The following is a 26473-nucleotide window of genomic DNA, read 5'->3' on the forward strand; positions in this document are numbered from 1 at the left end:
TTATTAAGTTGCCGACACAAGCCTCGAAGCAAGGCTTCATATGTTACGCCCACTTTTGCTCGAAGCAGGCTTCGAAGCCTCGCTTCAAGTTCCCCATCAGTAGCAAGCCCTAATGTTAGGCTACAAACACTGAAAGTGCAGATTTCACATGCTGCTCACCGAGGCACCACTTTCTTCTCATCCCCCAATGTTTGTTTGTTGCCCACTACCGCACACTTTGTGTCCCACGTGTGTGTGTGGGTGTTTTAAATAGACAGTGCCTTCTTGCTAATGGTTAGAAGATGCTAAATTAAAGATGTGCTAATTCACACGGAGGAGCAGAAGCAAACGGGAGAAAATGGATTGTTATTAATGTGTCCACTGACCTCAATAAACAAATAATAGCCTACTCGCCAGGAGTTGTGTCCGAATGTGTTTATGATTTATTTTTGCTGTTTATATAGTTTCATTTTTATTAATTTGTAACAGTTGTTTAGTTGTGAGTGTTGTTTATTGGCAAGTTAGTCCCATTTGGGAGGAGTTCTTGTTGTATAGGCTGTTTTAGGCTACCTATGATGGATGATCTTACTTTGTGCATACTATATGAGAGGGTCTCCAGTATCCTAGGCCTTCTGTGTGTCTGCTCTAGAAAACTTGTCTTTTTGGAATTGTCTTTTCTTTTTTGTTTGTCCATGTTAAATGTAAACTTGTCCTGAATAGCCAACATGCCATCAGCCTACCAAAAAAAAAATCCACCTTTGCATGGAAAACATATGACTAAGCTACTTACAGTTTAGAATATTATTTGCACTGATGGATTTTTAAGCCTTGGTTTACAAGAGCAGGGCACTGATGGTATTTCTGTTTCTGTAGTTAATTGACAATTAGTTTATCTATTTTGTGTTTATTAATATCTGAATAAACAGGTCAGTTTCTCATTAAAAAACACAGTGTATTACTCAAATTCACCTATTTCAACTAGCTAGTTGTCATCAAGAGCAAAACCCCTTTCAACATGAGTGTGACAATAAAGTAAGAAGGCTAGTAAGGCTATAAGTATCGGCCAGTATCGGTATCGGATCGGAAGTTAAATAAAGTATCTGTATCGGATCGGAAGTGCAAAAACCTGGATCGGGACACCTCTAACACACACACACACACACAGACACACACACACACACAGACACACACACACACACACACGGACTTCGTAAAAATGGTACATCACCTTGCTGCATGATGTGAAGGTCCACTGCTGAAAGTGGGAGGCTCAAACATGGACCAGCTACTCTTCATGGATACACAGCTGGGCACTGGAGACACTGGTCTGGTACACAAGGGGAAATCATAGCTTAAGCGTGTGTGCACACACACACACACACACACACACACACACACACACGGACTTCGTAAAAATGGTACATCACCTTGCTGCATGATGTGAAGGTCCACTGCTGAAAGTGGGAGGCTCAAACATGGACCAGCTACTCTTCATGGATACACAGCTGGGCACTGGAGACACTGGCCTGGGCTTATCTGGTCTGGTACACAAGGGGAAATCATAGCTTAAGCGTGTGCGCGCGCACACACACACACACGGACTTCGTAAAAATGGTACATCACCTTGCTTCATGATGTGAAGGTCCACTGCTGAAAGTGGGAGGTACACGCGCACGCGCACACGTGCGCACGCGCACACGCACGCACACACGCACGCACACGCACACGCACACACAAACACTGCAGGTCCAGGACTAGGAGTACTGTATCTCCTAGTCAGCCATACCAACAGTATTTCCTTCCTGCCCAAACTGACAGTGTTTCCCAGAGAAATTTTGGAAACTATGGGGGCAGTTTTTTTTTTTTTTTTTTTTTGGGGGTGGAGGGGTGTTCAAGGGTGTAAATGTAAAATGGCAAAACAATGAGTAAAGTAGGCCTATGACATTGGCGCATGGAGAAACTATAGGCCTACATTCCAGCCATTTATGCTTTGAGAAACTACATAAGATTTTACCCTTGACATGTATAGTAGTACATTGTCATATATATATTTTTGTTTTGTTTTGTTTGTTTTCTTGGTTTTTTTTTCCTCCCACAATACTTCTTTCTGACAGTTCAGCTTGTTCCTTTTTATTTTCAGTTCTGGTATAAAATCAGTGTATGAGTATTGTTCCCTGAAATGAATGTATGCGACAAATAAGCAATTTGATATTGGAAAAAGTAACTGTTGAATGGATAGACAATGCATAAAATAGACCAAAATTTATCACTAACTTTTGACTAATCAAAGTGTACCTTTACTAAGGCCTAAGAAAAAGAAAAGTTTGGTTCCGGTTGGTTGTCAGCTTTGGTCATGGGTCGGTCGGATTTTTTATTTTATTTTTTCAAAAAAAAAATTCATCCAACGTTGTTGGAACAATGCCAAGGACGACAGTGGAGTGAAGCCTAGGCCTACAGCTAAAGTTACAAGGAAATAAAATAAGCATTAATGAGCCAATTATACTGAGCGTCACCGAAATGAGGATATGATGCGTAATAGCCTACCGTTTCTGGCAATACCTGTCCAGCTGCCAGTTGCCTGACACTGCTATTTTAACTCCTGTAGGCCTATGTCCCGTTTTCTTTTTTTTAATTCCTTTCCATCATCTGTTGTAGACCATATTTTCCTTGGGATGAAGGTTCTGGCTTGGAAACATTCTATTACACACTTTTTGTTTTACGCGAGGATGTACCCCTGAGGCGATATGTTTTAATGAAGGGTGATTGAGGGCAACATCGTCATTGCCATTAAATCATTATTGTGGGAAACTGTAGTAGTCCTAGGTCTTCATCGAACAGTCTTATTTGTGGCGACATCATCGTTCATTTCAATTTCATTATTTGGAGGAGGTGCGGAGAGTGAGACAGGGCCTGCTCCTGTGCAATGGTGGAGGGACAAGCAGAGAGAGAGAGAGAGAGAGAAAATAACGGGCGCAGGCCAACGGACTTCTTGGTTAACCAAGCCTTGTGGTAAATGAAAGAATGAAGGAAAACTTGGGCAAAGCATTTCCCTTCTCTCATATTAACTTATTTTACAAGGTATTGATACAGTGCTACTTTAGTAGCCTATTGTTATAACGAGTTATGCATCTCGTCGAACATGCAGCGCGACTGAATGGAAGCCCTTTTCTAACACGACGATACAATATCAATACATTCGAAAATCGTGTACACTCATAATGTTGTCTGAGTGTTGCATTTCGAGGCGGGTGGTCAGGCTGTGTCAGTGTCGGGTGAGGTAAGGCTATTGACTTATCATTTGACAGGCATTTTCGCCAGGTTCCCAAATCCTACATCGTAGGCTATTAGTCTGCAAGAACGCTATGAGGCAAGTTGTTTAAAACTTACGAGCTACAACGACTACCAATTAGCATGTTGTAGCACAATAATTAGCCTACAACGTGACCGAGTGGGTGCGCAACTCTGCAGTGACATTTGGGGTTTTCTAATATCAAGCCGGCAGCCCTTATGGCGCGCGATGCAAATTCAGTAACTTGCAGGCAGGTAGAAAGTGAGAGATGGCGAGTTATGGGAATGAAGAAACGTGTTGTGTGTCTTGTCTATATGAACAACCGTCCACACAACATCGATATATTTTTTGAGGATTCCAAAAACTCCAAAAATTTTTTTTGGGTCACACAAAAAATGATAGGGTCGGTCGGCAACCGGAACAAAAACATTAATTTTTCTAGGCCTAATGTAGTGTCTAGTCAGGTGTACTAATCAAAGTGACACCTTTGGCAGTTGCAGTTCTACAAATTAATTGGTCAGTGTCCACAAGGGGGTGCCACAAGGATCGGTTTTAGGTCCCCTTTTATTTATCATGTACATAAATGATGTGGGTCGGAATGTGTCTGATGCGAACATGCATTTTTATGCTGATGACACAATAATTTACTGCTTCGGGCCATCCGCCGTTAATGCTATTGAATCACTGCAGAAGGCTTTTGATGTGATCCAACAGACATTTTTACAGTTAAAATTGCTTCTTAATGCTGATAAGACTAAGCAAATGTTGTTCTCAAAGCCAAGGAAAGTACCATCAATCATCCCCTCAGTACTCACCCTTGAGGGAACTGAAATTGAGGTGGTACATTTGTATAAATACCTGGGTATTTTGCTTGATGATACTTTGACGTTCAAAGCCCACATTGAAAATCTTGTGAGGAAACTTAAACTAAAGTTAGGTTTTTTATTTAGAAATAAAATTTGTTTTTCCTTTCATGTTAAGAAGCGCCTTGTCTCTGCAACGTTTGTATCCATTTTAGACTATGCAGACCTGCTGTACATGAATGCTTCATCCCAATGTCTGAGTAAGATTGACTCTGTGTATCATGGTGCCCTGAGGTTCAAACTAACAGACTTGAAACTAACAGATCTGATTCCATTGAGCGATTTTAATTCTAAGATGAGATCACTTGAGACAGAGTCTATTGTCTGTAACTGTTTCAATTGACGTGTTATTTTACTTGATTTGTTATTTTAATGCAACTGTGTAATTTTAATTTTGTAACTTGAGCCGCCACTTGGCCAGGACACCCTTGTAAAAGAGGTTCTTAATCTCAATGGGTTCATTTTTCCTGGTTAAATAAAGGTTAAATAAAAAAAAAAAAAATCCCGAGATGAGATGAGGTCCAGAATTGCCCAATGAGCCCCATGACATGCATGCTAAAGTTGATGTCTGCTCCTATCGATCCATACAATGCCGGATGATATACATATCATTTGAAAGAGGAGAATCTACTCTGTCCAATGATGTATAGCACTGGCTTTTACTCTAAAACATAACTGAGACAATGGATCATGCATTCATAAGTAGGTTCATTCTGATGGCTAGAAAATCATGCAGCTACTTTGACTTGAATTTGTGGACGAGGTGGCAACTCAACAAATGTCATACACCTACCATTGGAAAGGGCAGACACTGAGCTTTCCAATAGTTCCATGCATTCTCTGATAAACCAAAGACATGTCTGTAGAAAAATGGACTAAAACATGTATTTCTATGTAATAAATGGGTGAAAAAGCTTGGTTAGATTTCACTCTTCTGTCCAATTTAACCAATTTTATGGGTAAACAAACATTTGTTCACTTGTCGTTGTTCAACTTTCCATTATTCCATTTCAAGCTATTTAAAAGATGTCTGCGACTTGAATTGCAAACAAATAACTGGAAAAATGAAGGTGACCCCAAACTTTTGAACGGTAGTGTATATATATATGGCATGCCAAAATAGAATATATGGATAGAAACTGATATATATATATATATATATATATATATATATATATATATATATATATATATATATATATATTCCTTATATATATATATATATAAGGAATCAAAAATCTGATATATATAATGAAAAACCTTTATATATCAGAGAATGCATGGAACTATTGGAAAGCTCAGTGTCTGCCCTTTCCAATGGTAGGTGTATGACATTTGTTGAGTTGCCACCTCGTCCACAATTCAAGTCAAATTAGCTGCATGATTTTTGAGCCATCAGAATGAACCTACTTGTGAATGCACGATCCATTGTCTCAGCGATGTTTTAGTGTGCAAGCCAGTGCCATACATCGTTGGAAAGTGTGGATTTTCCTCTTTCAAATGATGTGTATATCATCCGGCATTGTATGAATTGACAGTACCAGACATCAACTTTTGCATGCATGGGGCACATAGAACTCGTGGGCAATTCTGGACCTCATCTCATCCAAGGAATGAATCTGTAGAACCGCAACTGGCTATTATTAATGCCAAAGGAGTCTACACTTTGATTAGTACACCAGACTAGACACTACCTTAGTAAAGGTACACTTTGATTAGTCAAAAGTTAGTGATACATTTTGGTTTGTCTATACAAGTAAATCCATTCAACAGTTACTTTTTCCAATATCAAATTGCTTATTTGTTGCATGCATTATTTTCAAGGAACAATTACTCTATACACTGATTTCATACCAGAACTGAAATTGAAAAGGAATAAGCTTAACTGTCAGGAAGAAGCATTGTGGGAGGAAAATGTGGTGACCCCAAACTTTTGACCGGTAGTGTATATGGAATGGAAAACCTTGATATATATATATAATAAAAAACCTGATATATATATACGGATTCAAAAACTTGATATATATATATATATCATGAAAAAACCTGATATATATATATATATATTATATATATATATAATGAAACACGAGCGTGATATATATGGAATGAAAAACCTTGATATACCTGTGTATATAATGAAAAAACCTGATATATATATAATGAAAAAAACGTGTGTATATATTAGGGGTGGGCAATATGGCAAAAATGTTGTATCACGATTTTTTAACATGAAATCACGATTTCGATTTTTTATCACGATCTTCCATCCAAAAAAATAAAAACAACAAAAAATAACTTTCATATACTTGCAATTTGTAATTTGCAGTCAATAAAATGTTAACACACTGATGATACTCTCATAAAGTGTACAATTGGAATACAATAATGTAAAGAATAAAGTGAAGACAACAACACAAGTGAGAAAACGTCACTCTGATACTGATAATAAACATCCTCACTGCAAGACGATCTTTACGATTTCTCCACTTTGACAGATTCGGGACGATCTTGTACTCAATATCACGATTCACGATTTAATATCATCATATCACCCACCCCTAGTATATATATATATATAATGAAACACTAACGTGATATATATGGAATGAAAAACCTTGATATATTGAAAAAACCTATACAGCGCCGCCAGTTAGTATTGGCACCCCTTCATTTTATTTACAAAATGTGCAGTATATCCATAAATAAATGAAAATATAAACAACTTTTACCAACAGGATCTTTTAATTGAATGTCCTAAGATATTTAGAATAGCAAAGTGTTTTTTTCCAAATGAATTTTGTAATTTCAAGCAAAAACATGAAAAGGGGCATGTCCATGAATATTGGCACCCCTCCATAACAGATTGGTCTCACACCATTAGACAGCAAAAGCAGCCTAAGGTTTTGGTATTCATCTACGAGCTTCTTGCACTTCTCTAGTGGCATTTTGATGTGTGCATTTGGATGTGTGCTTTGGGTTTTTGTCTTGCTGGAGTGAACATGATCTTCACCTCAAACCAAGTGTTCTTGCACATGATTACACATTTTCCTGTAAATGATGATACCTGTGATGCCTGTCATGATACCTGTGATATGGTCAAAGCCTCCAATACCTAATGTATCAATGGGGTGACATAATATTATAGATCTGACACCGTGCTTGATTTTTGGTAGGGTGTCCTTTTCCTTAAAGACGTTCTTGCAGAATATGCAAACATGCTGTTTGTGTGCATCATTGAAAAGCTGTACTATGGCTTCATCTGACCTTAAAACATTCATAAAATGACTGTGCTTTCCCTGTATTCTCTTATACAGACTTCAGGTGTTCCCTTTTATGACTTTCATGAAGCAATGTGGTCTGCCTTTGCCTCCAACCAAAAAACAAAACTTTGTATAGTGTTTAACTTGTGATGCTTATTGAAAAAACTTCCCAAAACAGTTCAAAGTTGACCTTCAGGTCTGTAGATGTTAGACCCTGTGTTTTGTCATTATTTGCACCGACTTCCACAGACTACTATCATCATTTCTTCCCTTAACCCCACATCCAAGGATGATCTTAACAGCTCCCTGTTTGGCAGATTTCTGAATAACACATCATAGTGTTGGAAATGGTATACTAGGGTCTTTTAAGATGACCTTTTAATTATTTGGAGGTGTTGTTTTTGCCAATTATTGTATTTGTGGTGTCCTCAGGCAGCCCATCTGTCTTCACATTTGTCAAAGACGCACAAGATGTAACAGGTGGCTATTTAAAACACAAATATAAAAAAATCCTTGCCTAATTCATGTCCTATGGGCAAAAGAAATTTGTCAAAGGTGATTCCCATTTGTTATCTACCATATTTGAGTCAAATTAGGTTTCCACAATGGAATCCAGTAAAGGGTGCCAATACCAATGATTCCAGGAGCTTTACCTTCTTCAGTTTTTTCCCTCTCGTAATTTAGTATTCATTGCTGTTGATATTTTTTAAATTTAGCATCAGCCACAAGCTATCTATAGAAAAATCATGGTTGACCTTATTATTTGTTGTCTGGAGATATGTCCCATAATGTGCTTAAGCTTCAAGGGTGCCAATACTAACTGGCGGCACTGTATATATATAATGAATAAAGAACGTGATATATATATAGAATCAAAAACTTGATATCTATACAATGAAAACACATGATATATATATATAATGAAAAAAACGTATATATGTATATATATATATATATATATATTGAATCAAAACTTGATGTATATATAATGAAACACAAATGTGATGTATATGGAGTGAAAAAACTTGATATATATGGAAAGGGAAACTCGACACACAACACACAACAGTGCGCACACAAACGCACACCTTGTCTGACCAAGGCAGTGTGTGGCATATGTGTTTTTAACCTGTGCAAGAGATACATATATAGTTTATTCCATATATATCGAGTTTCCCGTTCCATATATATCAAGTTTTTTTTTCTATATATGCATATCAAGGTTTTTCATTCCATATCACGTTCGTGTTTCATTATCTATATATTAGGTTTTTCCATTATATATATATATATATCAGTTTTTTTCATTATATATATATCAGGTTTTTTCATTATATATATATATATATCAAGGTTTTTCATTCCATATATATCACGTTCATGTTTCATTATATATATATATATATATATCAAGGTTTTTCATTCCATATATATCAAGTTATCGATTCCTTATATATATATATCAGGCTTTTTCATTATATATATATATATATATATATATATATATATATATATATAAGTTTTCGATTCCTTATATATATATCAAGGTTTTTCATTCCATATATATCACGTTCGTGTTTCATTATATATATATATATATCAGGTTTTTTCATTATATATATATATATATATATATATATATATATATATCACTTTTTTTCATTATATATATATATCAGGTTTTTGATTCCTTATATATATATATATATATATATCAGGTTTCCCTATCCATATACATTTTCCTGAACGGCATGCCATATTTTATATATATATTAATATATATATATATATATATATATATATATATATATATATATATATATATATATATATATATATATATATATATATTTGACGAGCTCTTTTCCAAAACGCTATATACACCATTTTTGACTTTTTGCATTTTAATATTGGAATTGACTGTTAAGAAGTCCTATCACCTGTGTGTGAATTCTTGCCATTCAAATAGTTTGAGAACATACTTTTAAAACCACTATAAAATTAATTTTGCAATGCAATTCAATGGAATGCCCAATACAAAAATGTCCATTTCTCAACATTCTATAAAATGGATACATCTCATTTTGAAAAATAGCTCTTCATATATATATATATATTAGGGGTGGGCATAGATACATTTTTTTAATCTAGATTAATCTCACTGTAATTTTGAAATTAATCTAGATTAATCTAGATTAATCTATATCAAAATGGCTCATTCAGAAATGGCGCGCTAGCGAAATAATGCCGGAAAAAAACCCTTTTTTCCCAAAATGCATCTTATCTTCAAAAAATGGTCATGTTGATACTTGGTGATGAAAAAAAACGCACTGCAATATGTGCAAAGTGTGTCCAATAGGAAGCATTTACAGTTATAAGATACTGAAATTTCAAAATGAACGGCGCTATAACTTGTAGAGGCAAATACAGATAAATCTATCAAACAATTAGGCTATTTAAACAAAATGACCTCAACAATTCAGCATTTCTAAGAGAGAGAGAGAGAGAGAGAGAGAGAGAGAGAGAGAGAGAGAGAGAGAGAGAATCTGCCACTGACTGTTAAAAAGAGCAGCGGCTCCTTTAAGAGAGGGAGGAGCTCTGCGCACAGTAAGCTCAGCAGCCCTCAGCAGAGGCAGGCTACTGGATATGTAGAACCAACAGCACTGGCCCACGGCAATTTGGCCTAAACCTGACAGTTGTTCTCAGAGTTAGAATGCCAGAGGAGTTACAACTCGAAATTCAAAACTCGAAATTCAGTTTGCAAAAAAAAATCAAGCGCGACAACCGCGAGTTTTATTACCGTCTGACATGAGAATATCTCACTGAGTCGCAAATGCGCGAATGCAACACAAACATTCAGCGAGAGTATATTGGCAGTTTCAGTTTGACAATCTTCAAAATGCATATCGCACGGAATATTTTGCAATTATGGCACAGGCAAGATTTCTGGAAGTTGTTTATGTGTTGTTCCATGCAATGCGAGAGGAAATGTAGGCTATGTCGGGCTGGTAGGCTACTCACACACAATAATGTCTCTATGCTTCACCTCAAACAATTGTATCTCTTTAGTCTACCACTTATGAAAAAGCACTCAACACAACACCTACCACGGCAGAGGGATTAATGTTTTCAGCATGCAAACACTGTACATGGGTGGTTGACGTTTAAGGGCGTAACGCAAAAAAAAAAAAAGTTTTTCAAATTCCTGAAAAAAATGATGGATAAAAATTGAAAAAAAATAGAAAAAAATAAAGCACTTAGTGGTCTGTGGAATTTCACCTTATTTTTGCCATTTTTGGGAAAATGTGTCCTGCATCAACACATAGCATAGGCATGTCACACCGCAGGAAAATGGAGTCACACCACAGGGAATTCACTGCATTATGGCCATTTTAATCCTTTTGTATACATGACTGACATCTGAGCTCATGCTAACTTGATAATGATATTGTGTTTAATCTTAATATGTGTTTTCATTAATAAAAAAACTTTTTTTTCCTCCTATAAGAGCAGTCACACCACAGGACACCATAAAATGAACCTAAGCATTGCGTGACAGAAAGATTGCAATATGAAGACATATTAAGAGGTTAAGAGTCACCTTAAACTTCCACAGCACTCTCCAATAACTGAGGTACTGACTGGTTAGGAGCCAGTCTTTAAAGGGCTCTGCATACTTCACGTGCGCACTTTGTCGCGAGTGGCGCGAGAACCATTAATGACGTCATCACTTGCGACAGACTATTCATACTTCAAAAGCGCCTTGCTCGCATTGTCGGAAGTGCCCTCTGCTGTTCATGAGAGAAACGGCAGTATTTTTCGCAACTCGCAGCGTGAGTTCTACTGATGTATAAAATAGAAAGCCAAACACGGCTGCTGTAGGGCTACTGAACGTCTGACTTGTGACTTACCACATTGAAACATATATTTTTTGTTGTAGCCTACATTGCCAGATAATTCCAAGACCATGTGAGAGCATTGTTCTGGCGGCAGAATTTATAAATAGATCGCCGAACACAACGTGCTTCTGAACAAAGTAAACAATTGTTTCACTGAACAACATTTAAGAGAGAAGATAAAATAACTCTCTGACATTTTATTATCCTCAAAATGATGCAGGATCCATTCTGTAGTAGCCTACAGTAGTTGTAGCCTCTCTTCGCAACTCCTGCTTTGTCTGCCTATCTGCGTGGTCGCTGGTGGCGCACGACAAGTTAGAAAAATCCTCGTGTGCACGACGTGGCGACACGCGCCGAATTTTGAGCTTACGACGGGGGGCGTGTCGAAATTTTAGGTCACGTGACGGCGCGCGCCATCGTCGTGAGTGAAGTATGAAGGAGACTAGCACCACTCACGACTAGTATGAATCCCCCTTAAGACCCTTGTAGTTGGCCTTGCAGCTGCCCATTCACAAACATTGACATACATGTCACCCCACAGGACGCAATTTGTGTTACAAAATTGAACTTGTAGTTAATATTACTGTCTTGAGTTTTTTCCACATTCACATATCTTAATCTAAAGTTAAGATTTATGCAATCATGCCAAATGCTTCATACATTATTCAAAATGTTGTCGGTTAATTTATATATATATTATTATATATTGTTTCATTAATGTTACAGTCACACCGCAGGAAATTTGACATATAAACCTTTACATAAATCTTAACAAAAATGTTTCTTCTCATCTAAGACTAATATGAAACATAATGTACCACATCTTCTTTCATTGACATTTGTTTTTTAAAGGAAAATAACAGTTTTGTAGGTTTTTAACCAATGTTACGAAAAAACAAGGCGTCACGTCTCCCACCCTCATATTTAGTAGGTCTGCTGAAGCAACAGGTGGAGAGGAGAAAGCGACTGGAGCGCAGTCTGAAAGCGTCTGTCAATGGAACGCTATGGTGATGTGCATACCAAAACCCATATTTTGAGAATAGATTAACGTGCGATATTTTCTTTATCGCGCGACAAGAGTCTCACATTATCGCAGCACGTTAACGCCGATAACGGCCCACCACTAATATATATACAGTGGTGCTCATATGTTTACATACCCCAGCAGAATATACGCTTTCTCTGCGTTTTCTCACAAAATATACAGTGCCCTCCATAATTATTGGCACCCCTGGTTGAGATGTGTTAAAAGCCTTAAAATAAATTCAGTGTTTATTGCAGAAGAATACTGTCACACTGAAAACTTTAGGAAAATGTAGCCTTCAACTCAAATGAATTGTAGGAAAATAAAAAAAATCCCTGACTAAAAAATAATTATTTTTCATTAAATCACCTGTTCCACAATTATTGGCACCCTTAACAATTCCCAGGAAATAAATATAATTGAAGCATTTCTGTCATTTCTACAGTAGTTTACAAAGTTTACCAGAGTATGTAGGAACATTTAATTAGTAATTCATCACTTCCTGTTTCCCTGGGGTATAAATATGACGTGACACCGAGGCCATTTCTCTTATCCACTCTTAAACATGGGAAAGACAAAGGAACACAGCATACAAGTGAGGCAGATGTGCGTCGACCTTCACAGGTCAGGCAGAGGCTACAAGAAGATTGCCACTCAACTGCAGCTGCCCATATCTACTGTGAGAGGAATAATTAAGAAGTTCAAAACAACTGGAACAGTGGTAAACAAGCCTGGACGAGGACCCAAGTTTATTTTGCCACCACGCACAGTGAGGAGGATGGTAAGAGAAATCAAAATATCTCCAAAGCTCACTGTTACAGAATTACAACAAATGGTAGCATCCTGGGGTCACAAAGTCTCCAAATCAACCATCAGGCGCTGTCTACACGCCAACAAGCTGTTTGGGAGGCATGCACGGAGAAAACCTTTCCTCACCCACAATCATAAACGTAAACGTCTGGAGTTCGCCCAGCGGTATTGGGGCTTCAACTGGGACCGTGTGCTTTGGTCAGATGAGACCAAGATTGAGCTTTTTGGCAACAAACACTCTAAGTGGGTCTGGCGTGCCACGAAAGATGCGCATGCTGAAAAGCACCTCATACCCACTGTGAAGTATGGGGGTGGGTCAGTGATGCTGTGGGGCTGTTTCGCTTCCAAAGGCCCTGGGAAGCTTGTTAGGGTGCATGGCATCATGAATGCTTTGAAATACCAGGACATTTTAAATCAAAATCTGTTGCCCTCTGCCAAAAAGCTGAAGATGGGTCGTCACTGGGTCTTTCAGCAAGACAATGACCCTAAACATACGGCCAAATCTACACAGAAATGGTTAACCAGACACAAAATCAAGCTCCTCCCATGGCCATCTCAGTCCCCAGACCTCAACCCCATTGAGAACCTGTGGGGTGAGCTGAAGAGGAGAGTACAGAGGAGAGGACCCAGGTCTCTGGATGATTTAGAGAGATTCTGCAAAGAGGAATGGCTGAAGATCCCTCTTTCTGTCTTTTCCCATCTTGTGAAACATTATAGGAGAAGATTAGGTGCTGTTTTGTTGGCAAAAGGGGGTTGTACAAAATATTAACAACAGGGGTGCTAATAATTGTGACACACATTATTTGATGTCAAATAATTATTTCTTTATGTGGGATTTTTTCCCCACTGAATAAATGCACTTGTATTGAAGGTTGGATTTTTCTCTTTTTTCCATTAAGGTCCCATATTATTTAGAGAAAAATAATAATAATTGGAAGCTAAAAAACACATCTCAACCAGGGGTGCCAATAATAATGGAGGGCACTGTATATACATATATACATACCCTAGTTTCTGATGCTGAAATATGGCCCTGTTTAACATCAAGGATCGCTCTAAATTGTTTGTGGTAGTTGTGGATAAGGCTCGTAATGTTCTCAGGTGACAAAACAGCACATTCTTCCTGGCAGAATGGTTGTTTCCTACAATATCTTTGGGTGTCTTGCTGGAACCTCACATTTGAGGTTTCCCCTGAGTGGCTCAATGATGTTGAGATCAGGAGAGTGAGATGGTCGCTCAAAAACCTTCATTTTATTCTTTCTGAAGCTAATGACGGGTTGATTTGGCTTTCTGTGTCAAAATATTGTCATGTTGGTACTGTTGGAATTTCAATTCAGAAATGCAATATGAGGGGTTTGGTTGGAATCAAGCCAATGGGCAAGGGAATCATTGCATTGCAATGATCATTGCAAGGGAAATTGTTCAGGAGGCATAGGACAACCAAAAAATAACTTCAGGTGAAATATAGGACAACATGAAAAAATGTTTTAAACTGTACAGGAAAGAGGCACTTGAGGAAAGATGGGCTGTTGGGGGTTGCCAGGAGAAAGCCATTACTACAAAAATGCAAACATGTTATTTTGCATATGATACACCAAATAGCATAGTGAGAAGCATCAGAATGCATGTGACAAAGTTATTTGGAAAAATGAGATCAATATGGAACTTTTTTCAGCCACTATTAACAGTACCATTTGGAGAACAGTCAACAGAGCCTATGATGAAAGTTACACCATCCCTTCTGTGAAACATGGTTATGGACCACTGATATCATGGGGACATTTGAGTTACAAATGCACTACACCTTTGGTCCATACTCACAGAATGATGAATGCATTGCCCTGTGAAAAATACTGGAGGAAACTTGACACTCATCTGCCTTGAAACTGCATATGGTCCATTGTTTGGACATGCCAACATGACAATATTTCAACACAGAAAGCCAAATCAACCAGTCATTAGCTTCAGAAAGGATAAAATTAAGTTTTTGTGCGACCGTCTCACTCTTCTGATCTCAACATCATTGAGCCACTCAGGAGAAACCTCAAATGTGAGGTTCCAGCAAGACATCCAAAGGTATTATAGGAAACAACCATTCTGCCAGGAAGAATGTGCTGTTTTGTCATCAGAGAACATTAAGAGCCTTATCCACAACTACCACAAACAATTTAGAGCGGCCCCTGATGCATATTCAGCATCAGAAACTAGGGTATGTAAACTTTTGAACAGGGTCATTTGGGTAGTTTGGGTTGCGATCATGCTTTTGAATGAGTAAGCACAGAATACTGCTAATAAATATCTTAAGCGAGTCACTAGCAATGAGTGAAAAAAAAGGTTTTGTGTAATCCTTCATATTTTGAGAGAAATCGCCAAGAAAGCGTTTATTCTGCTGGGGTATGTAAAGATATGAGCACCACTGTATATATATATTAGGGGTGGGCGGTATGGCCTAAAATGTATACCTCGGTATAATTTTAGCCACGGTATATATCACGGTAGGCCTAGGCTAGGGCCTATATATCACGGTATTTTACATTTGTGTAAAATTTAAGCATTCCGTCGCAAAATGTACAAAACACCTTTTTTTTACTTTTGCATTTGCATTTTTTGGAATGTGTGTGAATTCTTGCTATTCAAATCTTTTGAAAACAAACAAAAACTATGTAAAATGCATTTTGCAATGCAATGCAATGCAATGCAATGCAGGCTACAACACTGTCAATTTCACCAAGTCTAGAAGGGGTTAAACTAGGGAAGGGAGGGGTGTCAAACTGAACATGGATTTTATCCAATAAATCGTTCATTTGACCTTTTTTTCTATTTCTGGAGTTGCTGGGGGTAATTTGGAAATGTGTGCTTGCATCTGTGATTATGCCAAGCCTAATGGTTCAGCTGTTATTGTTAAAGTTATTGTTAAAAAAACGAACTTCCACATGAGGCAGCTAGCAATGCATTGTAGAACTAATGCATTTAAATGGCAGCTATCACTGCAGCAGCGGTTAGCATGCTAACGTTAGCGAAATTTTAAACAGTGAACAGTCAAGTTACTAACACCCAGCCAGATATCGTGAATGATATTATCTCACCTGGACACAGTAACATACAGTAAGGCTGGCGCAAATGTAAAGCAACCAGTAGCACATAGATTTAGCACATTTCTGTTGTCAGACACCAGCATTGACATGAATGACTTAGGCTGTTAGCTTGCAAAACGTTGTCTATTACTGCCATCTGCAGGACGCAATGCGCTATGGCGGTAGAGCGGTATGGACAAAATCCAGAGAGGGGTCTGGCTGCAGGCTTGCAGCCGGGTCAGTGGTGACGTCACCTCTGACCTGCCTGCTCCGGGACACAGAGCCATCTAATAACAGAGTTGCGCAAACCGGGGACCAGGAAGTCGGTTGGTGATGTGATTCGCGTTGATTAAAATGTTTCTTAACAGTAAACTTCTGTTCTTGGAAACTAACACAGAACCATCACATACCAAACAAAGATTAAGTACAAACAAATTACATGACCTTTACCACATTTTCTGTGTTATACCGCCACCTCCTGGAACTAAGTAACTTCTAATAGAACTAAAGTCAATGGGGATTTCCATGTTAATTCTCCGTGAGGCTCCATGAGAGCCGCCATTGCTGTGGAAAGATTGGTCCATAGAGGTCTATGGGAGTGGCGTAACTCTGGTATTAGATGGCTCTGGCGGTACAGAGTCGACGTCACACGTGAGCCACACGACAGTCTGTGGGCCTACAAGTCCGCGACATCAAGCTAACATTTAAACAATCCGATCCTCGGTCTCGTCTTTTGAAATTCAGACTTTACATTGAGAAGACATGTTTTCAACACGTAGGCCTATAATGTTGCTTAATGTCGAATGCTATGTTTTGTGGTGTGTGTCCCCGCTCTGCGCATGTGCAACACGATTCGTGGAGTAGTCGCCCAAAGGCTTGTTTCGCTGAAAGGCTGTCTGTAACGCTACTCTGTAACATTTGTTTTGTTCGAGGTTATATGGCATTTTTCGTGGTTTATTGATACACCACGTAATGTTATAACTGTAGTGTGTGCTGTTCCCACGAAAGGCCAACTAACAGAGTATCACGTGGAACCAAGGAGGTCTACGGAACATTAAAACAGGCCTGCACCTCTTTGGTGATGGTTGAAATTTGGAAGGCGACAGATAGTAATTAAACGGCGTCGTAGCTCAGCGTGTTAAATCCGTGTCTTGCTTTTAATTAGGATAGCGATGAAGTGGACGATGTGGCAGGTTCGCGTCCCCGAGGGGGACAAGTTGTGTTATCATACTTCTGCCACATTCCTAACATTATAATGTTTCCGGTGGTGTATGGAAAATATCTAGACCAGATCCATTTCCTTGGGTTAGCCCAATTACATTTAAAAGATTAACGACACATGACGTGGCTGTCTGTCAAAGATAGCCGAGGCCTACTGCCTGATCATAAGGTGTGTTTGATCAACATATTGACAGATGTAGGCTAATCAAACTATGTTATGCAGACGACTATGCTATGTGTTGTAGGCTATATCACAGGTCCCCATACAAGTGCAGTTTTTGACCAGAACTAGCATACAATTAAAAATTACACACAGATGTTTTTTCTTTTTCTGAAAGACGATGTAGGCATAGGCCTACATAAAAAAAGAATGATAATAATAATAATAATAATAATAATAATAATAATAATAATAATAATAATAATAATAATAATAATAAAAACACATTGTGTGCAGTGCAAGCTTGCTATCTCAGTTGCCAAAGTAGGCTAACACAACTCCCCCTCGGGGACGCGAACCTGCCATATCGTCCACTTCATCACGTGTGACGTCGACTCTGTCCCGGAGCAGGCAGGTCAGAGGTGACGTCACCACTGACCCGGCTGCAAGCCTGCAGCCAGTCATTATAGGAAATCCATACCTTGGGGGAAAAAATACCTTGCACGATAGTATACCGTCCATACCGCGCACCCCTAATATATATATATATATTTTTTTTTTTATTTATATATAAAATGCTGTACAGTGAATCGTTTCTGTTTGCAACACACATGCTTTCGTCCATCATGAAGGGGTCTATGCAATGAAAAAAAATATAACAATATAGGAGCACAGATATAGAAGCACTGTTAACGCAAACGGGTCTAATAGAGTAGGCTATGCCTTTTTCCCCACACAAATAGGCGTACACATTCTACCTGAGGGGTGCTGTTCACAGGGCCAGATTTTCAAAATTCCTCCCAGTTAGGGTGACTCTTTTTCCCGGACATGTCCTACTTTTGAGACCTAAAGATATGTCCGGGGGGAATTTCAGAAATGTCCGGGATTTTGTTGGACTGCCTGAAATAAAGACCTAATTCATCTGCATTGTAATTTTCACTCCGTTCCATTTGACTCCACTCCAGGTTTCTCTCTATCGTTCGCAAATTACTCACGCCCTTCTCATCAAATCTAGCCACTTCGCACTGTATGTCCGAAAAAAGTAGTTCTAGGGGACAAGCCAGTGCACCCCATGATTAATTACAAGCGAAAGCGCATCTGTCCGCCGGTTCTACGGACGGCAATGCCGATAGAAACGCAAATGCTCGTTTGCGGTGGAGTTGAAAAAAAAAAAAAAACGCTTGTGAAGCCAGGTATGACAGTAACCTAACAAAGGAGTAAGCCTAGTAACAACACCAAGTCCATCATTTAGGGAGGTACATGTTTTGTTACATCTTGTCACAAGACTTAGCCTTAAAATTCTTTCATGATCTGACATTTCCAAGTTATTTGCAAAAGCAATTTCTCAGAGCTAGAAGGACTCATTCCTGAGTTAAGAAATTAAGCTTCTTCTTCATCAGCTTCTTCTTCTGTCTATTGCCTTTGCAGTTATTGATAACGCTGTATGGGTTAGCAGCTTATTAGTGGTAGGTAAAACTCCAGTTCCTCGCTTAATGGCTGCAGTGCCTATTGCTAATCTATGAGCACCATGTCACTACAAGTAGCCTAGCTAAGTAGGCCTAACGGATGGCAGTGGAGGGGGGTCTTAACATATAAGCCTAAAATGTAGCCTAATAGCACCTCATTATCAATTCAGTTGAAAACCACAAATGTTGTGTTTTTTATATTTAGTTTCCAATGTTATAGCCTAATGCCATTCATCTTTGTGGGGAATGGCTGAGATGCGCCTATATGATGGTGAATCTATTTTAAAAAACCTAATGCAGAAATTGGAATAGGCCTATGAAATTGAGCTAATTTGTTATGCTGTTGAGCTTCTCCAATATAGGTGTTAGGCAGGGCTGTTCAAATGGCGGCCCTGGGGTCAAATGCGGCCCTTGGACAGCAAGGTTCTGGCCCCCCACAAGCCCCTTGAAAATCAGAATCGTTTTTCAGAATTTGGAGATAAATGTATGGGTTCTGTATAGAGATGAAACGGGACACAGGACGTTAAAATGCAGGAAATTACATCTAAGAAATGCAAAGCTTTCTGGGGGAGGACCCCCACACCCCCCACTTCAATGAAGTCTCCCAGTTTTTTTCATTGACAGTCGACAGCTATAATATATACAGATAGTTCGCCCCCTTTACTGGGAGGAATTTGAAAAACTGGCCCTCGTTGACATTTAATTGACTACCCCTGGTGTTAGGCCTACTATCTAGGGTTGTAACTCTGCATCATATGATCACACTAATTCTGTGATAGGCCTATAGGCCTAACTGAAGAGATTTTAATGGTCATTTATAGTAGACAAATGAATGTGCATGCCAAAAAGTGGCTTTGTGGCCATGCGCTATTTGAGATCACAAAAACATCAGTGATCTCTCCTAAGCATTCACAAACAGTTAAATCTGGTACTAACAGTCTCATGACAGACATTGACAATGAGGGAAAATGGTGAAGTGCGATCTGTTGTCTGCTAGACATCTAGACAAGCTGTTATTTATCATTGCTTTTACCTCGAACATCAGACCATTCACAATTGTGCTGTATCGAAGCACTCTTAGTTAGGGAAATATATGGATATTTTGGGAAATCTGTTAACTAATTTCTTACCAAAAGATTTTTTTACCATGTGTTCTTACAGGTGTCTGGACACACTTCACAATTTATCCACGGCCAAATCCAATGGGAATTTCCGTGACACCCCGTCAAAGTTGGGGTGCACAGAAGGCCTATGTAAAAATTGGAACACGGCAGATTGGGGGGAAAGGATGCATAATGGGTCATAACTTCTGAAATAAACTACATACAGAGACAGATGAGCACATTTTTACATACATTACTGGGGGAGGTCTAACCAGTGGTTAGAGCACTGGACTGGCAACCCAAGGGTTCCCGGTTCAATGCCCGACTGGACCACGGCTGAAGTGCCCTTGAGCAAGGCACCTAACCCCCACACTGCTCCCCGGGCGCCGCTCAGCAGGCAGCCCACTGCTACGGACTAGTGGGTGTACTTCAATGTGATTCACTAGTCCAAATGGGATAAAGTGCAGAGAAAGAATTTCCCCTAGGGGACCAAAATTGGCTCCAATTGGCTCCAATTGGCTACTTACTTACTGATGCAATGAATTCAATTGAGGGGTATTTTTGGACATTTGACCACATTTGACCGTTTTTAGTCAAAAAACGCAAAAAATGGCTTTAAATGTGTATAATTTCTCTTTTTTTTAAAATCATATTTCCAAGTTGCATCCATTATCACCACTTACTCTTCATTCCTCATTTCCAGTATGACAATATACTGTACAAAGTGGATTCCGAAAAAGTTGGGACACTTTGTATGTTGTCAATAAAATAAAAGTGCTGGCATTTTCAAAACATCCAATATGTTAATAAGGTAGAGCATTATGTACCGACAACATATCAGTTGTTATCATTTCAAATTTGACCCATGCAACAAATCTCAAAAAAGTTGGGACAGGGCCAAAACATGTCGTAATAGTTGGATAATTCTAAACATAACACAAGGAAGAATATTTTAAAAGGAACTATATTGACTGCCAACATGAATGCACAAATAAAATACCATCACAGAGAGGCTGTGGCACTCAGAAGCGAAGATTTTGAGGGGCTAATTACTTATCTATTACACAGAAAGATTGAATTATCAAAATTGCAGGCATATAAGGCCTATTTCTGTAATATAGAGTTCTGTGTAATCATTGCATGAGTTATGAGATCATGATATACTCGTGTAACGCCGCATTATGTAATAACGGTGCAATATGTAATAATGTAACAAATTATTACATAATGCGGTGACAATTGCCGCATTGTGTAATAATTTACGCATTTCGTGATACATTTCTTGAACGCATTTCGTAATAACTTTTTTCTCATCTTGTAATAAATTATTACAAAATGCGAAATTTATTACGGAATGCGTCCGCAACTTTTTTTTTTTGATGGAAATCTAATAAAATGGTGCATTATGTAATAATCTATATGGATATGTTTTTTATGCACTTGGATTCAGCAGGCACCATGTATTTTTTCCAAATTCTTCACCTTTAACACCAAAGAAGTCTCTCCCACTGTCCTGTCTCAAAAAAGCCAGCCAAGAGTATGTCAGGCCTAATTCTGACAAAAATGAAGGCTAATGGGACTCACACTCTGAAGTCAAGATCCCATGATCAACCATTTTAGAACTGATAGCATCAAAACTATATGGTGTTGGAGATGAAGAATATGAAAAAAGAGAGATGGTGCATTAAGTGAAACATGGTACAGATACAGCTCTTATGAGGAACTGCATGCATGCTGCAGGTGTTTGAGGGCTTTTATCATTGATTAAATCATGACGTTAAACATGTATTGCTCTACGAATAGCGAATGTCACCATCTCTCATTGAACTCCATTGATTTTCATTGTGTTGCTTTCCATGATTACAATGACCCTAAACATACACCTAAGGCCAAAGTCGATTTTCTGGAGAGGTGTGAGTGAATCAGTGATTAAGTAGGACACCCGATCTGCGTATTTGAAGTGTTTTGAAGTGACTTATCTGCTCATTTTCACATTATGTTCGCTAGGCGATAGGCAACTTTGTGTTCATTAAAGGGTCAATCTTTCTTTGGTGCATGAAATTTATTTTTGTACATACATTTTCATTCGAGAGGGTTGTAGCTTTCATATGAGTGACTTCTGAAGCCAAGTGATTAATTGAAAGTCAGGTTATTAGCTGTTATTCCAAACAGATGGGTAGGCGACAACTCTTTTGGAGGCGAGTGTATAATCGAATGTCCCACCGCCTGGTTTATTGTTTTGTGACGTGCATGTGGATGAGCTTTATTGAAGTTTCATGTAATAGGCCTACTGAACTGAAATTGAAAATAGGCTATATGCCATTTTTACAACATGGCATTTTTCTCGGGTGCTATGAGTTATTGTTTTGCACCGAGTAGGAAACGTTTGACGCCATGCCACTCACAGTGAGTGACCATATTATTTCTCATCATTGTCGGCAAAGGGTAGGGCCTTCAACCATAGCCTATTGTATAGTTTGGTCTTTTTGTAGCCTGTAAGCCAATCCCCTCGTGAAACTGTAACGCGCTTCACATAAGAGTAGTGCCGCGGTTTCAGCACCATGGACAGAGGGCGCAAGTCCATTTAGGCGGCAGGCATGTCGTTACTCCACGGCAAATGCCGTTTTTGGGAAAAATATTAAAGTAGTCGCTATTTCTAAGTAGCCTATGTAATGATTTACTTTGAGACTGTTTTAGATTTGCCTATGAAATGCATCTCTCATGTGAAAGCAAAGGAGAGATAGGCCTAGATATCACCCCCCTGTTTATAATCGCAAATTACGCATGGCCACAGACAGCGCGGAGACCCCGAACAGTTTCATATTCTAGATAAACCGATAGACCCGCCGATCTGTCTTTTTTGATACACAATGCACAATGCACAGTAATAGACCATTTTCAATAGCCCACATACAATATAACTGTCCACTTTTCCCAGCCTCTCTACTACAACCAAAATGGTTGGTAAGCCTACATCCACAAGCGAGAGCTGAGCCAGAACTTTAGTTGGACTCCCTCTATCTACGTCATGAGGCTCTGCCAGCGAGGAGCCCAATACTTCAGAAGTAGCTGTAAAATGATACATTTTCATGTTATAGACTGTGAATTTCACATATATGTTTCAAAACACCCAGAAAACATCCAGTATATATTTAGTTATAAATTTAACCTAAACATTACCCTTTAAGTCCCATCTTGGCTCTTTGGAAATAGTCTTACCATTCCAAAGGCTACTTAGAAATAGCGACTATTTTAATATTTTCCCCAAAACGACATGAATCAAATCCCACGAAAAGACCAGCCATTACAAGTGACTCGTGGGGAGCTGTCCAAGCTCGTGGTGCTTAATTTTTCCCGATATTTCCCCATTGCTGGGAACTGGCAAGTAGTCATAGTTCCAGACTTGATAGACTTGATAGAATTCCAGAACGTTACTAACGGTCGCACACCTCTCAAAATCCATTCGCACTTGGATCATGGCATCCTTCACAGCACTGCAACAGTCCTGAGGCAAGATGTATAAAGGTATGGGCTTCTTTTTAATTTTGATAACAAACAAAAAAAATCTGATCTCAGAAGAATTTGTGGTAACTCTTTATAGTGAAATGTCTAGGCTTGTGGAGACGGCTGATCCCTCATTATAGGCTAGAGGGGAGCCTAACCGCCATACTGACACATACTGACTGCTTTCCGATAGGCCTTGGCTAGGCCTATTTGCTCTTAAGGCGTCCAACGTGTGTGTTAGGCACTATCAAAGAGACATCTTTTTGTTGAAACAGAAGAAGCTTTTTTACAAACAGGGAGCTCTGTTAAGACCATGTGCAGTGCAGCCAAAAAGGGGTCGTCTTGTTTTCTTGGGCAATAGGGAATAATAATGATATGCCTAATAATAACAATAATAATAATAATAATAATAATATTGCCAAAATAATGTTCTGACTTTTATCTAAATTATTTGGTGATATCCCTCACAACAGTGCAACAGCACATAGGCCTAATGGCGAGAGTTTTTCCCTCAGCACGTAATGAAAGCTAATCGGACGTCTAATGACAGGTGGTGCTGACGGACAGCGCATGAGGGAAAGAAGTTGCAAACTTGATCGTGTTCGGTTTCGTCAGTCCAACGGAAAACTTCTGGCTATAGAAAATGAATCTGTATTGCAACAAATCTAGTTAGGCCTAGGTCTATATAGGCTATCCAAGATATTTAATTTAGACAGAATCCTTTCAAGCCGTGCAGCATCAACGTGGTCATAGCCTACTGTCTGCACTTGTTCCGTTGCCTGCCTCATAGCAGAGAAGGAATGGTTTGCTGTTGTTGAGGATTTGTAACGTGGATTATCGAAACTGAAGACTTGATTTCTTCTATTGATACCTTTTTGTTTGGTATAATTACGGACAATGCAAATAACTGATTTTTGTGACGTTCGGACATTTTTGGAAGGAATATGATCGAATTAGTCCCGTCGCTTGCGTTATTGTTTTTCGCGTGCATCTGGATGAGCATAGGAATTTGATTGCAGCCTAATAGGCCTACTGAACAGTGGACTGAAATTGAAAATAGGACATGTAATTTTTAACAAGAGTGGCATTTTTCTCGGGTGCTATGACTTCTTGCTTTGCAAGAAGACAGTCTCCTTACTCCACGGGCAAAAAGCACCATGGTCAGACCCTGGCGCGCAAGGTCATGTAGGCAGACATGAAAGACTCACTACTCCACGGGCAAATATCGGGAAAAATTAAGCACCACCAGCATGGACAGCTCCCCACGAGTCACTTATAATGGTTGGTCTTTTCCTGGGATTTGATTCATGTCGTTTGGGGGAAAATATTAAAATAGCCTTTGTAATGGTAAGAATATTTCCAAAGAGCCAAGATGGGGCTTAAGATCAATATGGGCCAGGTTTGTGTCCGTGCGTACACTCTCTCTCTCTCTCTCTCTCTCTGTCTCTGTCTCTGTGAGTTGTGAAATGATTTCTTAGCGGTTTTAACCGCATCATTCACGAGTCTCGAGCAGTTTGAGAACTGAGAAGAATGAGAGAGAGAGGGCAGTGACTACCATGTCACTGAGACTGTGTGTGCTGTGCCTACTGAATCCAAGTGCAGAAAAAACATATCTTTATTAAAAATAATTAATTTAAATTTAATTAATTTTAATTAATCAATTTAATTAATTTTATTTTTTTTTTTTTTTTGGGGGGGGGGGTGGTCTGGCCCGCGGCCTCGCTTGCTCTACATTATTTGGGAAAAGTTAATTGGAGACCACTGCACCACATGATAATGACACACCTGACACAGCCCAAGAGAAGAACGGGACTGGTTTCAGATTGCAACCACCCATATAAGGGGTGGAGGTGCATAGGTTTGGGAGAACTGTCACGCAGGAAGCAGCGGCAGGGCGAGTCTGCCGTGGGCAACGCGATTATTGTTGGATTGGAACTTATTTGTATGGTGGGTGGACGAACGGGAGTTAAGAAGAAGACCAGTGGACCTACTCCTTCATTTGAACGGACAAGGCAACACACAGCTTGGGCTAGCCGGCAACCAGAGCCAAGGTGGGGACTGGCCGCTTCCATTGACTCGTTGCCTCGGTAAGACAACGCTAATGTTCCTTCCTTGGGCTCACAGTACATGCAACTCAACATTAGTATCTCACATATCCTTCGCCACGTTATGGCACTACACATAGTTTGGGGAGTAACCACCCATACGGAAAAGATATATATATTCATACATTTTTTTATGGAACAAATCTGTACAGAACTTAAGAACGGCAAAGTGATGCTTTACCCATCTTAGGGGGTAGCCCCCAGTGACTCCCCAAGAGAGCAGCACAGCAGGACAGTACCTCAGGGTGGCTGAGTCATGGAGGAGGATGGGGGAGAGCACTGGTTAATTAGTACACCCACCAACCTGGCAGGTCAGGATCCGAACCGGCAATCTTTGGGCTACAAGTCTAATGCACTAACCACTCACCCATGACATGCATGGTTTACTACTGAAAGTTGTCCCTATTGGTGTTTCTTCATACAGAATAATTAGGTGAAACTAGTAAAAATAAAGTACAAATTGTACATGGCATTTACAGATAATGTGTATGATAGAGATGTACAGGATCCAAGATCCGGTTCTGGATCCGGCAGGATAATAGGGTTTTTCAGACTATCCGGATCCGGCAGGATCTTAAGCAGTGGATCCGGTATCCGGCAGTTACCTAAAAATCAGGATCTGGGGCATCTCTACTTTTTACGTAGCCTAGGCCTTTCAGTCAGTCTTTCACAACCACAATCGCTGCATGGAGTGAAAGCCCTTTGGAAGCGGC

At 39.2% G+C, this 26473-nt stretch overlaps 1 protein-coding gene across 3 annotated transcripts in view; it reads right to left on the reverse strand.

The window, feature by feature from the left end:
- The window catches only part of LOC134452734 (NLR family CARD domain-containing protein 3-like), a 62060-nt gene that overhangs the window by 30315 nt on the left and 5272 nt on the right, over positions 1 to 26473 (reverse strand). For 2 of the 3 annotated variants that reach the window (XM_063203304.1, XM_063203287.1), the window contains exon 1: positions 1208 to 1304. The exons of the other annotated variant lie outside the window; for it this stretch is intronic. In XM_063203304.1, the coding sequence (XP_063059374.1) occupies positions 1208 to 1275 (68 nt within the window). In that variant the 5' untranslated portion in view covers positions 1276 to 1304. Of the gene's footprint in view, positions 1 to 1207; positions 1305 to 26473 lie in introns of those variants that run through there. 3 annotated transcript variants of the gene reach the window in all.

This window comes from Engraulis encrasicolus, chromosome 1 (genome assembly GCF_034702125.1).
Source record: "Engraulis encrasicolus isolate BLACKSEA-1 chromosome 1, IST_EnEncr_1.0, whole genome shotgun sequence".
NCBI lineage: Eukaryota > Metazoa > Chordata > Actinopteri > Clupeiformes > Engraulidae > Engraulis > Engraulis encrasicolus.